This window comes from Thalassophryne amazonica, chromosome 22, assembly GCF_902500255.1.
Source record: "Thalassophryne amazonica chromosome 22, fThaAma1.1, whole genome shotgun sequence".
Taxonomy (NCBI): domain Eukaryota; kingdom Metazoa; phylum Chordata; class Actinopteri; order Batrachoidiformes; family Batrachoididae; genus Thalassophryne; species Thalassophryne amazonica.
Genome location: NC_047124.1, coordinates 3583718 through 3598517, shown reverse-complemented (window position 1 = coordinate 3598517; position 14800 = coordinate 3583718). Strand labels below are relative to the sequence as shown.

At 42.9% G+C, this 14800-nt stretch overlaps 1 protein-coding gene across 1 annotated transcript; it reads left to right on the top strand.

Annotated features, from left to right (window-relative positions):
- The first annotated feature begins 5258 nt into the window (after positions 1-5258).
- Positions 5259-14405, top strand: LOC117504146 (zinc finger protein 11-like). The gene is made up of 7 exons (XM_034163533.1): positions 5259-5417; positions 7321-7523; positions 8206-8307; positions 8388-8483; positions 8572-8682; positions 9470-9593; positions 9691-14405. Exons 1-7 carry the CDS (start codon positions 5390-5392, stop codon positions 12303-12305), a joined length of 3279 nt encoding a protein of 1092 aa, XP_034019424.1. The 5' UTR covers positions 5259-5389; the 3' UTR covers positions 12306-14405.
- The last annotated feature ends 395 nt before the right edge of the window (positions 14406-14800 follow it).

The following is a 14800-nucleotide window of genomic DNA, read 5'->3' as shown; positions in this document are numbered from 1 at the left end:
AAACATAGATTCAGAATTGAAGAAACCGTAATTTCTGAGGTCGTTTTAATTTTCTGCTCAACTTTCCAACTTGGACAAATATAATCTCCTTTCAATCTCTCCTGTTTTCGCCACAGCAGGTCAGAGTGTTGATTTGGCACAAATTTCACACCAGGTGCCCTCCCTGACACAGCTCTGTGCCTGGGTGGCCTTCAGCTGGAACTCTTGTTTTCTTGCATTTATATTTTGGGTTTAAACATCAAATTAATTGGTTACGGTCCTTTAAACATGTCGACTAGTGGTGACGACTTCAGGGCTTCCTCAGCAGGGACTGACCTGTCCGGAGGCTAAAGACAGCTGTAGATCCATGAACCCGTCCAGGAATTTGGACTAAAACTGTGCATGAGCTCTTTGGTGCCTCTGCTGGTCAAACTGATTATAACGCCCATGTCTCTGTCTGCTCTCAGCGCACACAGAGTGACACAAAGCCTCTTGATAACACTGATTTTTATTATTTTGACTGTTTGAATGACAAATCTCACACTTGAAACCTTTTAAAATATTGTGGCTCCACCCACTATGTCTCCGGATCCATCCTGAGCTTTATGATTGACTGCAGGATTCTGTTGTTCTAGTCTGTTTAATATTATTGTTCCTGTTAAAACACTTTACAGCAAAATGTTACAATAATAATGTTTTATTTTGAAGGTCAAATCCAATTATTTCGCAAATCCTCATGAAAATCAGTGAAATTTGTTTTCAGACGTGGACGAGAACATAAAACATTTAACATCGTAGATTGCGTGAATAATTTCAGACTTTTTTATTTTAGAAACATAAGTTCCACTATAAAAATTAAAATGAATAAAAATGAGCAGCAGCTCTGAGGTTTAAATAACTTAAAAAGTTAAATTCACGCAACTCACTAAATAACCACAAGTTAATTTTTACTGATTTTTTTTTTTTTTTTTTTTTACTAAATGATGATAAAGGATGAAATTTAATACATTGTGTTTGATGAATGTAACGAAGCAGCGGAATTCTGATGATGACAAAATGTGCAATATGTTGATTCCAGCAGCAAACCAAAAAGATGTTTCCCCGTTTGCAGCAGCTCAACGTGTGAACGTGTGACGCCTGTCTGCATGCATTCCTCGCTCATGCTGCCATGCACGCACAGCGTCAGGGATGAAAACGTCAAAATGATTCTGTAAATAGCCACAGAAAATAAAATGTTTTATCCTGCAGCTTTATTTTCGTATGCAGTTTATTTTGCATCCCACAGCTATTTTGTTTTACAAAAGAGAAAAAAAGAGATTTAAAATATATATAAATGAAGCAATATTTACATAAAGTTGTCTGACTCAGATTTATGTAATGATGAAGCTATAAGAAAATAATGTACGTGATATTTCCTCCAACACTTGGCAGCATTTCAACACCAGTGATGTTTGTTCCAGTTTGGAACTGGATTCAGAAAAAACCTGAAGTGTGACATCATGAATCCGTCGTTGGTAACGTGGCAACGCATCAGACTGAATGTGAACAAATTAATATTTACACTAAACAAAACCTACCTTTTGACAAAGATTCATTCCTTCAGTGTTTTTGACCAGAGCATTAAATGACACAAACCTTTTGATTCTCTACAATTTCACTGCCAAAACAGTCGCACCAAACAGCCAATCAAATGAATTAGCAATGTGAGGGAGGACAAAAGTCAACCATCAGCTGACTTACGTTTCCTTCAAGGTCAGTGAATGACAGAAACCCGAAGAATGATACAAAAACAAACTGTTTTAGAGATTGTAACCAAAAGAGTTGGTTCCATAAAAGGAGTGGTTTTTACCATTTTAGTTACTCAAAAAAAAAAAAAAAACACGTCCCACAAACTGAACTTCACACTGTGGATCAACACTGAAAGTAACGCAATTTATCTCCACAAAGTTGTTTTAGGTATCACGGCACATTAGTGTTAAAGCAGATAATCAATGTAAAGAACACTCAAGAGTGTAAGATCGAAATGTTTGACAAGTGGTGAGAACTGATTCTTTGTGATTCAGGGACACTGGAGTATTTGGTTCTGAACCACCTTATCCTGGCCTGACACACAAACCTGGTATGATGTTTAATCCATGAGTTAAACAGTCATAACCTTAAGTTAGACCTTTCAAAGTCATCTAAGATCAAGAGGTCATCATATGATCACAAAAATATGATATATGGCTACTTATCAGGGTAGAATATTAACTGTAGTTATACTGTCCATCTATACCTCCAAACAACTACAAATATTCCATATATATATATATATATATATATATATGGTCGGGACTGACCAGACGAGCGTGCCGTGAGGTCAGATAGCTGATATTAACTCTTAACGTGTCGTGAGGGACAATAAAAATAACTTTGTCCATGTCCAGATATGTGAGGACTGAACTGAAGAAAATATCCGGCTTCACACGGAATCATTTCAAAATCATGTTTATCCTCACAAAAACACACTGATTGTACATTTTTTCTGAGTCAAATCTAACGTGTCTTAATGATCACTGAGTAAATGAGCAGAAGTCAAAGGGTGTGTTTTTTCTTTCCCTTTTGTCTTTTTATGATGAATTAAAGGCTGACGTCTGGATGTGCACTTCGGGCAGCATGGCTCTTCTTGTTTACTGTCGTTGACGATGTGTTCCTCTGTGCTCCAGCTTCCTTTTGTCTGAACGTTCATTTGCAAATAACAGACATTTGTCCTCCACGCAGTGAAAAACATGCATGGGACCTTTACTCAACTCTGCCAGGAAACTTTTGCTATTCTCTCCTTTGATGACAACATGTATATTGTACAAAAATATAAATATATATGAAATATAAATTATACATGGTGTGAGAAACAGGGATGTGGTTGAGTTTAACTTTGGGAATGTTACACTCCAGCTGCAGGTCTGTTGTTCCGTGACACTGAATAAATGACCAAACTTTAAACCACATCAGCCGCTCTGTGTTCTTTGATGTCTTTTAGGATGTTTAGTGGGTCCGTGGTGATGTACCGAGAACATCAGTGTGGAAATCTAAGGTGGGTCAGCATGTTGAATATTCTCAGAGTTCAGTCCATATTCTCAGGTTTCCATTCAATATTCTCAGAGTTCAGTCCATATTCTCAGGTTTCCATTCAATATTCTCAGAGTTCAGTCCATATTCTCAGGTTTCCATTCAATATTCTCAGAGTTCAGTCCATATTCTTAGAGTTCAGTCCATATTCTCAGGTTTCCATTCAATATTCTCAGAGTTCAGTCCATATTCTCAGAGTTCAGTCCATATTCTCAGAGGTCAGTCCATATTCTCAGCTTTCCATTCAATATTCTCAGAGTTCAGTCCATATTCTTAGAGTTCAGTCCATATTCTCAGCTTTCCATTCAATATTCTCAGAGTTCAGTCCATATTCTCAGGTTTCCATTCAATATTCTCAGAGTTCAGTCCATATTCTTAGAGTTCAGTCCATATGCTCAGGTTTCCATTCAATATTCTCAGAGTTCAGTCCATATTCTTAGAGTTCAGTCCATATTCTCAGGTTTCCATTCAATATTCTCAGAGTTCAGTCCATATTCTTAGAGTTCAGTCCATATGCTCAGGTTTCCATTCAATATTCTCAGAGTTCAGTCCATATTCTTAGAGTTCAGTCCATATTCTCAGGTTTCCATTCAATATTCTCAGAGTTCAGTCCATATTCTCAGGTTTCCATTCAATATTGTCAGAGGTCAGTCCATATTCTCAGGTTTCTATTCAATATTCTCAGAGGGTTTTGACCAATCTTGAAAGTTATGGGACAGTGTGAATCTCCAGCAAGATATCAACAGTATATTTTATTGGATAGAAATCTTGCGACTTAAATTCTATCCAGATCAATGCAAAGTTATGAGGATCATGTCACTTTGTGTTATCCGCGTGAGATTACAACCTGTGTTCAAATGGCAATATAGTTTCTGAGGAAAAGGACACTGGTGTTTTACGTAAATTTAAAAACACAGGCACTGTTCAAAAGATTTCCATTCTCGATTTCTTACAATAGATTGGAAAGCGTTCAGAACAATCAAAGCTGACAGTTGAAGTTCATTTTGGAGGACATTCCAAGCAGAGGGAGCAGAAATCTAAAAGCCTTCTGTCCCATTTCAGTCCGAACATGAGGTACACGAAAGCACATGTCATTCGAGCATAAAGCACAGCGGCTTTCAGATCTCTGATGAAAGTTAGATCAATAAGTCAGAAGCAACCCAATAACAGCCTTGTAAACCAGAGTCATCCAGTGTATATATCGCCTTATAGACAAAGAGGGCATGCCAGCACTGGCATACAACTCACAGTGATGAGTGAGGTGACTACAACCAGTGATGTATCTCAGAGCACAACGGTACAGCAGGGGTCAAGGACTTTATACATCTGGCTGAAGCGCACATATACACATCACCATAATCTAGTACAGGCAAAAAAGTAGTAGTTATCAGGAGCTTCTGAGCTCCGAGAGAGAAACATGACTTGTTTCTATAAGAGAAGCCGAGTTTCACCCTTAATTTAGAGATCAAGTATTTAAGATGAACTTTAAGAGAACGTTCCATATCAATAATTAGTCCCACATACGTAGAACCACAGACACCTGGAACAACTTGCCCGATGTTGTCAGATCAGCACTGAGTATTAACAGCTTCATTTGGACAAACTGGGGAAAGACACCCCCCCACTACAGTATGACCACAAAGGTACACCTGCTGCCAGGGACACCCCAAGATAAGTTGAATAGGTATATTTTCCTGTTTGGCATACTTATATATATATATATATATATATATATATATATATATATATATATATATATATATATATATATATATATATAAATAAAATTGCCGTCATTATACGTCACATGAAAGTAATGAACATTTTTTAATGTAAGAAACCCAGTGGAAGTACAAATGTCAAGAAGAATCAGAAAATACATTGATTCTGTTTTATTCTATTTCAAAATTATTATTTTTGCTGTGATTCTTAGTTTCGAAACACTTGAAAAGAATGTGTAACGGTTTCCAACGGTTTTGAAACTTCTAGAAAGGGACTCTGGCTATAATGAAACTAGCGCGCCACCTACTGTCAGAATGTTATGCTGCACCCGTCGATCACATGACTCGGTGAGACGATTTTTGCAGCTGCGAACTACATTCGAACCCTGAGACTTTGAACGCATTTGGTGGATGTTGGGTTTTCCGACGGAACCTGAACGCACTACTGCGCTTGCGCAATCCGCGCGGAGCGTCGAGTCGCTCCTCTTCCCCGCCAGCTCGCGCCGCAGGGTCGGGCGGACATCGACTTACAACAACCCCGAGTTTAGTTGTTGCGCTAATTCAGAATTTTTGAAGACGAAATGGAGAACCCGCATCGCTCGGTGAACGGTAAGTGAAGAATAATCGACACAGCGTCGCTGAATCGTGAGTTATCAAGCTTCGTTTCAGGTGATGTGCGCCCGTTTTGGAACATGGCGTACACCGCTGTGAGATGGCGGTGGTTGAGTGAGTTAATGAAACATGCCGGTTTGTTGTTAAAGTTAATGACAATAGTGTTTGCGCTGTGGCTGACAAACACCAGTTTAGTCATTTTAAAAAAGTAACATGACATGATTCCTTTTACGTGTTTTTGCTTTGTGCTGCTAAAACACAGCTAACGGCTAACACCAAGTCCAGCAAAACGTTTAACTGCGGCTTTAACAAAGATGATAAACATCATGACAAACGTGTGCGTTGCTGTTACCACGTTTGATGAGGTTAACGAGGAAAGTAAAGATTCTAACAGCAGCGTCTACTACTTTAAAGGTGCTTATGATCCAGGTTCCCACGCGTTTTCCAGTCCGTGAAGGCAGCATCGATATCAGTGGATAAATTTACAACATCTGTGAACTCTTGTGTCCCGCTGGATTAACTTAACTCATTTTATTTATTACATATATGTGTGTGTATATATTCGTAAAAGTGGCGGAGCTGAAAGTGTTGTTAACTGCTTCAGTAGCTACAGAGGCGTACACAGAATTTTTCTGTGACGTCTACTTGGTCTCTGCTCCCATAATGCACTGCGTGTCCTAGCAACCAGCACGAAGGGTAAAACACACCGAGGTAGCTCCATTTTTGTAGTTTAAATCAAGCCCAAGAACACTGATGGCACCAAGAGTGTTACTAAAGGGGAAAACGATCTCTCGTTTGTAACACACACGTTTATTTGATCAGTGTTAAAGTAAACCCAGGAGCAAGATGTTCAATGGAAATATGTTTGTCAGTTCAACCACTAAGTGTTCTTTTTTTCTTTCTTTTTTCTATGAAATAGTCCATCTGGTGTATCTGAGAGAGCATCAGACTCGGCCTCGTCCAGTTAAATTAGCGCGGAGTGATAACAGCTATCGCTGTCTTTTGCTTAAAATGTACACCAGTTCTGTTTCTGACAGATGACACCTGTGATACACCCGCCAGGTCAGTCAGGGAGCGATTTACACAAAAAACATCCTGGTACAGAGACAGTTCAGGGGTGTAGCCAGATAGGTGAGGGATTGAAAGCCCCCCACCCTGTTAGAGTGAAGCTCTAATAATAGTAAATACTATTTGTGGGGGGTGCCTGCTGAGTCTACTTGTATCAGAGTGAAAAGAAAAAAAAATCCTACAGGAAACACTTCATGCTACAGAACCACTGTGGGTCCTTGATGGCCACCACCACATTCCCACTTCCAAAAAGTAATGTATTTTCCAGAGTATAAGTTGCACCTTTTTCCAAAATATCACTCATTCACTCACTCATCTTCAGCTGCTTTTCCGGGCTCGGGTCACGGGGGCAACAGCTCCAGCAGGGGACCCCAGACTTCCCTTTCCCACGCCACATTGACCACCTCTGTAGCTCTTTAATTTGTGTATTTGTTCATTTTCTTAATTTTTTTTATTGACATTAATTCTTTTATTATTAGAGTTTATTTTGTTTAGTCCTTTGATTCCAGGGGAAATCACATATAAATAGTCATAATTATTAGTATCAACAATGAATGTGACTTTTCAGTGTATCAGCCGCAGGACCTCCCAAACTAGTAAAAAGAAAAAGGGATTTACACGCCGTAAAATACGATAATTGTGTCTGCCGTATTCAGGTGAAACGTGATTGTTTCCTGTTTCCTGATGCGCCGCAACAAATAATTTACGATATTGAAGAAACAAAATCCGTCTGTCACTAAAACATTGATCTCGTCCTGGATTCTGTCCATGTATCAGACTAATATGTTGTTTCGTGGCCATGTTTTGTTTATTTATTTATCTGCCCCCCCAGATTGTCACCTGATGCTGCCGTCGCTGCGTCTCTTCATCCCGCCGCTGCGCCTGGTGTCTGCAGCCATGTGGCAGGTGGTCCAGAGGGGCCACGTGCAGGACTACGGGATGGTGGAGGAGTTCATCAGCATGGTTACGGACTCTGTGCCTGAACTCCTGAATGCCGACCAGAAGGCTCAGCTCCTCCTGGGACTCCGAGCGCGGGTAAAAACTGTTTACAAACAAGTCCAGAGGGCGCTGGGTTTGGAATATGCCCTGCCCGGGTTTCACAGAGGAGGACGAGGAGGAACATTTTCAAATAATTCGTGTTGGTTGAAAGATGTGAAATTCTTTCCTTATCTCCATGAATTGACCTTTGACCCTGTGGTTGATCACTGTATATTTCTGCATTCCTCCAGACCTGCGGATGGCACTGTTGTGCTGCTACACCAAAAATGGTTAATTTTACAGACAACTAGTTCTGCCCCCCCCCCCCCCCCCCCCACACACACACAAAAATAAGTTTCTCCTGTCTCTGAGTCTTGCAATAAACTCACCTGATTGATAATTTAATTATTTATTTTTTTTTTGCATATGTCATCCATTGTAGACTTTTTCTTTTTTTTCATTTGTACCATTTTGTGGCGCGGCGCAAGCACCCAAAACATCCGTCAGTGTGAAGCATTTTCATGATATCATGAAGAAGTTTCAACTTTCAGGAAGAGAAGAGGGGAAAAAACAACCGATCAAATGTTTTTGGGTTTTTTTTTTGGTTTGTTTATGTTTTGTTTTTGTTTTTTTACCTTTTAGATTTTAAAGTGGGTGGGGCTTCATGTTAGCTCCCATAATTCCGTTTGTTTTTGCCCTCAGTTGTGAATTGTGTTTTCATGTTAAGTTCCGGTTGCAGGTGGTTCTGGAGTTGTGTCGGGCTGAGCAGATCACGGACGTGGAATCCATCGAAATGCACCTGAGTCAGATCAGGACCCTTATATCCACCTGGGCGGCGCAGGTTAGCTCATTAGCATACCATGTTTAGTTCTTTATTATTTGATGTGTGGATTTTTATATTTATTTATTTAAAAATTCCAGCCATGTTTTGAAGCAGTCGAGTTTCCAGAATCAAACTTTGTGGATCAAGTTGAGTTATTGTTGAAAGACCCGGAAGAAAAGGAGAAGTTCTTCCAGGTCAGTAACCTGATGTTTGGTTCCACTGAGCTAAACGGAGCATCCTGACGACATTGATTAATTTTTTTTTCCCCCCTATTTATTTTAGGATGTTTTTCCGACTGATTTTGGCCCGGAATATGATGGCGCTCTGCAGGTGCTGTTGCTGGACTTCCTGTCCAGGCTGGAGAGGCTTCTTCCTGTTCCTGATCTTCAGCAGGTCTGAGAACCCATGTATCGCCTCCTGATGTTAAGTTACTGGTCAAATGTGTTATAGCTTTCTAGAGGGGGGAAAAATGTGGCTAATGTGGCTGTCAAAGAAGCGTCTTGGGAATACGCTAACTTGCTACCATCGGGTTTGTGGACCAGGTAGATCAGAGGTTACAGAGTTGGCGTGCCACCCAAAAGACTGAGACTGCTGAAGCTACCAGCATCCTTGACCAAGACCCAGCAGTAGTGGTACCAGCCTCAATTGGAGCAGTAACCTGCAATGGATTGGTGTCTCTTCCAGGGCGAGTTTTAGGCTCTCTGGAATATCTTTACAGAACAAGAACACGCCCCCAAACCACCAAGAGGTAGACATCATTCATTCGTTTATTAATTTTCTGCTGCTTATTGGGGTCCAGGTCATGGTGGCAGCGGACGAAGCAGCTGATCCCACATTTCTCTGTCCTCCGCCCAGTCCTGTCATCCCTCTAGCGTGTCCCGGGTCTTCCCCAGGGCCTCCTTCCAGTTGGACATACCTAGAAGACCTCTCTAGGCAGACTACCAGAGGGCATCCTCACCACATGCCTGAATCACCTGAGCTGGCTGCGTTTGATGTGAGGAAGCAGCGACTCTCCTCAGTCCTTCTCAGATAGTCGATTCTCAGCCTGTCCCCAAGTCTACTTGTGTCAGAGTGAAAGGCTTTAACAACAGGACAACTGTTCCATCATATACTTTACTTCCTTATTCCACATCTGTAGAATCAGATTTTGGTTTCAGTTTGTTTTATGTCTTTGCTGTAGACTGCGTCCATGCTCAGTGCTGCCCCGTGTGCCTTGGAGGAGTGTGTGCATGCTGTTCCTGAGCTGCAGGAGCTGAAAACGGTGCTGCAGTACCACACTGTGCTGGGACACGTGGATTTATGTGGTGAGCCTCGTCTCTGAGCTGCACCTTAAAGTGTTTAAAGTCGATCAAATGAGCAGCAAAGTTTTTTTTGTTTGTTTGCTTTTCCCCCTCCACACAGATGAAACTCAGAGCATTCCATCCTCCTTTGGGAACTGTATCCTGTCTTCACTGTCGCTCCCTCAGCTGGAGAAGGTTGTTATCGATGCAGATCACATCCAGCTTCAGCCTCCTGCGGAGCAGATGGACGGATGTATGACCGTCCAGGTGGAGGGTCAGACGGTGACGCTGCTGGACTACATACAGATCGAGGATCCATCTGACCAAGAAGAATCTGCAAACGAGGACGGAGGCACCGTAGAGACTTCTCGGCCAAGTAGGGGCGACATCGGTGACGCAGACAGTAGCAGCCTCAAACCAGCATCTTTCCAGCCACTCAAACAAAGCAAAAGGATTCAATTGAAGAAAAGAGATTTTAATGACAAAGACTCGTTACCTATTTTCAAGAGACAGAGAAAAAAGTACCCCAACAACAAGACGTGTCCTGTGTGTAACAAAACCTTCCTGCGTGCGGCGGCCATGAGGCGACACCAGGAAATCCACTCTGAAAGCAGAGATCTCAGGTACAAGTGTGCCAACTGTGATAAGCGCTTCAGGGATCAATATGACATGAACCGGCACAGAATGCGGGTCCATGAGCGTGAGGAAACCAATGGGAGTGCCAAAGAAGACGATGTAGGGGATCCCAGTGCCGCCGACACAGCCGACAGCAAGAACTGCGTTCTGTGTGGAAAGTTCTTCGCTCGCAACATGGACATGGAGCGCCATATGATTTCCCACTCGGAGGACCGTCCGCATAAGTGTTGTTACTGCGAGAAGAAATTCAAGAACCTTTATGTTTTGAGGAGACATCAGAAAGAGATCTGCAAGAGCAAAGAGCTGAAAAAAGCTCCAGTCGCTGTGAAGAGACGAGAAGTCCAGCATGCTCATGTGCAGTTGCCATTGGACGGCGCGATAGACGGGAAAATCTGTCCTATCTGCAGCCGGATCCTCCCCTGCACCGCCGACATAGCCAAGCATTTACGCTCACACACCGAAGAGCGACCTTTTATCTGCATCACTTGCGAGAAGGGCTTCAAGTACAAGGACACGCTGAAGAAACACCAGATCATCCACGGACATGAGGGTATCCGCGAGGAACAAAGCAAGACCATGGAGCAGATCTTGGCGGAAGCCGATCCTCAGAACTGCGGTGAAACGGGTAGTTTTGTTAAAAATAGCCTGGATGCAGCCGCTGTTGATGCTTTTGAAGAGCTGTCGTCTGTGTCGCAACAGACGTGCAAAATTTGCCCGATTTGCGCCAGAGTGTTTGACAGCATAAAGGTCCTGAACCGGCACAAACAATGTCACACGGATGACCGACCGTACCACTGCATATACTGCAGACGGCGCTTCAAGCACATGCACGGGCTGAAACGCCACCAGATTTACGCTGTGTGCCACAAGAAAATAACACGGTTTTCCATGTGGAAAAAGGAGCCCAGAGCAGGGACCAGCCACGGAGATCTGACCGGTGCCGATCCCCACCAGGAGCCACCTCTGAAGATACCGGTGTGGTGTTCAAACTGCGGCAAGCACTTTGAATACCCTTCAGCTCTGAAGGAGCATCAGGAAAACGTCTGCAAAGTGGAGGTGAAGGAGGTGTTTAAGTGCAAGGGCTGTGGGAAAGAATTCAAGAGCATGACCATGCTCAAAGTGCACGAGAGGATCCACGACCCCCTCTACTGCAAAGAGTGTGGTAAGATCCTCGCCAACGAGGATGCGTTTGAGAGGCACAAACTGATGCACCGCCCCATGCAGTGCACCATGTGTGACAAGACCTTCACCCTGCTGCGGCGTTTGAGGGAACACTACGAGAAGCAGCACAACTTCACCGGCCCCTATCCGTGCACGCAGTGCGGCAAAGCCTTCATCCAGCTGTCCTACCTCGCCATCCATGAAAGGATCCACAAAGGCGAGTTCCCGTACGCTTGCAGCATGTGCTCGGAGAAGTTCCGCTCTTCCAACTGTCTGACGGTTCACCAGCGGAAACACACCGGCGAGAAGCCCTTCCTCTGCTGGCAGTGTGGCAAGTGCTACCGCTCGGCCTCTGAGCTCTCCGTACACATGGGTACGCACTCGGAGGAGCGGCCCTGGGCCTGCACGCAGTGCGACATGGCTTACCGCACCAAGCTGCAGCTGACCAACCACGTGGAACAGATCCACATTGGTGTGCGCTACCCGTGCACCAGCTGCGGGAAGCAGTTCATGAAGGAGACATCGCTGAAGCGGCACGAGCTGATCCACACGGGCGAGCGGCCACATCAGTGCACAGTGTGTGGCAAGACCTTCCTGACCGCCAACGAGCTCCGCCTCCACAACAGGTACCACACTGGCGAGCGTCCGTACAAATGTGAAATGTGCGGGAAAGCTTTCATCCAGTCGGGGTACCTGAAGACTCACATGCGCATCCATACGGGCGAGAAGCCATTTAAATGTGACATATGCAACAAAGGCTTCCGACTGTCCTACCACATGAAGAAGCACCGCTGGACGCACATGGGCAACACGAAAAGCTACGCCTGCCAGGAGTGTAAGCTGGCCTTCCTCAACAAAAAGGCCCTGTGGCAGCACTCGCTGTCTCACGATGTCAAACTGGAGTCGTTTACACAGGAAGCCAAACTAGACTTTCAGTAGAATTCTTTATCTTCCTTCAGTGTTGATGTCAGGCTTTTTTTTTTTTTTTCAGTTGTGGATGTGATGAGGTGTTAAAATACAATCAGCTCACTCAGTGTCCTGATACACGCCGCCGCGATAAGATGGCTAAATGTTTACATGTTCGCCCTAAAGTGTAAAACGTGTTTTGTTTGACACTTGTTTATTAATGCAGATTTGTGCCTTAACCAATCAGAATTAGTGTTTTGTTTTTTCCTGTATGCGCATGTTTATACATACACACACACACACACATATATATATATATATAATTAAATTAGTTTTGGTGGCATTTGGCAGTTTTACACCTATTTCTCTGAAGTCAAACAAATTGGTTTTGGGACGAGTCCAGGCCGGATTTTCAGGGTTACGACTCGCGGCTGCAAAGCCCGGTTTCTGCTGCGCCGCGCGCACAACGTCCACGCTGCTTCCACCACAGTGATCTTTGCTTTCACTTTTTCACAGCTGTGAATTTTCATAAATCAGTAACGTGCACGAAAAAAAACCACGAGTTTAGATGTGAAACACTGCAAGTCCAAAACCGCAACATAAAACTGCAACATAAAATCGCAGTACAAAGTGTAGCTTTATGTAAATAAAATGAGAATGGTGCATTCAAGTTAATATTTTGCACAGTGTCTGTGACCTGCATGTTGACCTCAATTTAAAAACTCCTGGTTTTTGGGCTCCGTGTTTTGTATCAGAACTCACCTTCTGGTTTATCATGAACCCGAAACGTGACAAAATGCTACTTCAGAGATGAACAGGAAGCTATCAGACCTGCTAACTGTGCAGTCGAACCGTTCGCGCGCACTGGAATTTAATCAGTGAGGCCACAAACGTCTCGCACGACTCTAAAGATGTCAATCTTTTTGTTTGTTTTAAATTGATGCTTCCAGTGACTCCTGGAAAAAATTATGGAATCACTGCAAAGAAAGAAGCTTCAACCGGCTTTCTGACTTCACATAAGGAAACAAAAAATCAGATGATGCAAAGCAGCTTTTTTTTTTATAACTTTTTTTTTTTTTTTTTTACTCGATCTGGAAAATGATTTGGCTTTAATTTAAAACCCTTAATGTGTCTCTTAAGTCAGAAACCTGGATGACTGTTACCTCTGTGGTGATGTCATTTTTACATCCGCTAAGGACGTAATAAAATCATCTGCGCTTATTTATTTATTTGTCTGTCTGTTAGCAGGATTATGTCAAAGCTACTGCACAAATTTTGACATTTGCACCACAGATAGATTTGAGGGCCTGGAAGACTCCACTGAAGTTTGGAGGTGATCCGGATCTGGATTGGCGGACGTCAGAAATCTCAAATTGCTCTCATTTTCCCCGTGAGTTGTCTTCTGTGCGACTTCCTTGCTGAATGTGTAATTATGACCACAGAGTTTCCTACAGTTCTCCTTTTAGGAAGTTTATTTTCTGCCGAGTCCATCGACCTTATTTTAAAACTTTTCACATCAGATCTGGGTAACAGTAGGAGGGCTGTTTTTGTTATATAGATTTTTAATATACAGATTATATACGAACTCAGTTGTTCAGTTGGGAGCACATACCTCCACCATGGCCATATATTCTGTATCCAAAACATGTTCCGGATCACATTCATATTAAAATCCTTCATCTCGGACGTAATCCACCAAATTTCATTGACATCCTCTCACAACCTTTTTCAGTTAAATGTTGCGACATGCCAAACATTCTTTTGAATTCCAGGTCCAGAATGTATTCTGGATCACATCCAAATCTAAATCCTGTATTTCCCAGACCATTGTTTATCTGCTCACCAAATGTCATTAAATTTCCCTTTGTTACTTTTTGGTTTGTCCTGCTAACTTTTACTTTGTGCTGTTCCGCTGTGAGAATTCATTTGTTGTTTTTTGTTTTGAATTTTCCTAGTTGAATTGTTACTTTGAGCTGTTTGGAGGATCTGCTCAGTTTCTGCTTCATAACTTTATGAAATAAATCTGTCCTGAACGTAGCGTTTTTCTGTTGTTCCTCCAGAGCAGAAGATTGCTTCATAAACTCTGAACGGAGCTGGGATGTGTTAAGGTGTTGGAGCTTCATGTAGTCATTGTGATGCTTCATGTGTGCAGATCAGCAGCTGTGCAGAGATTTTGCAGTGATAATCTTCAGCCATAAGGGGGCAGTGTTGTTATGAAAAAGATTTCAACTCCTGATGCTTTGTCAGGAGGGGAAACTGCCCCCAGCAGCAGCAGCAGCTCGTGTTGGACAAACTCGACTGCATGGTGCTCAAAAACAAACTGTATGTTTTCTGCTTCGTAAAGTTGAGGAAAATGTTGGTAAATGTTGACAGGCACCTGTTAGAATGAATGTTTGTTTGCAGCTTTCTGCTTGTGTGCAGCCTCGTCCTCCCCCGTGTCTGTGTCACCTCAGCCTGACTGACAGGTTAAACCACAGTGCAGCAGCTGATGCAGCGTCGCGGCCCGATTCCGCAGAAACTGCTCCCCT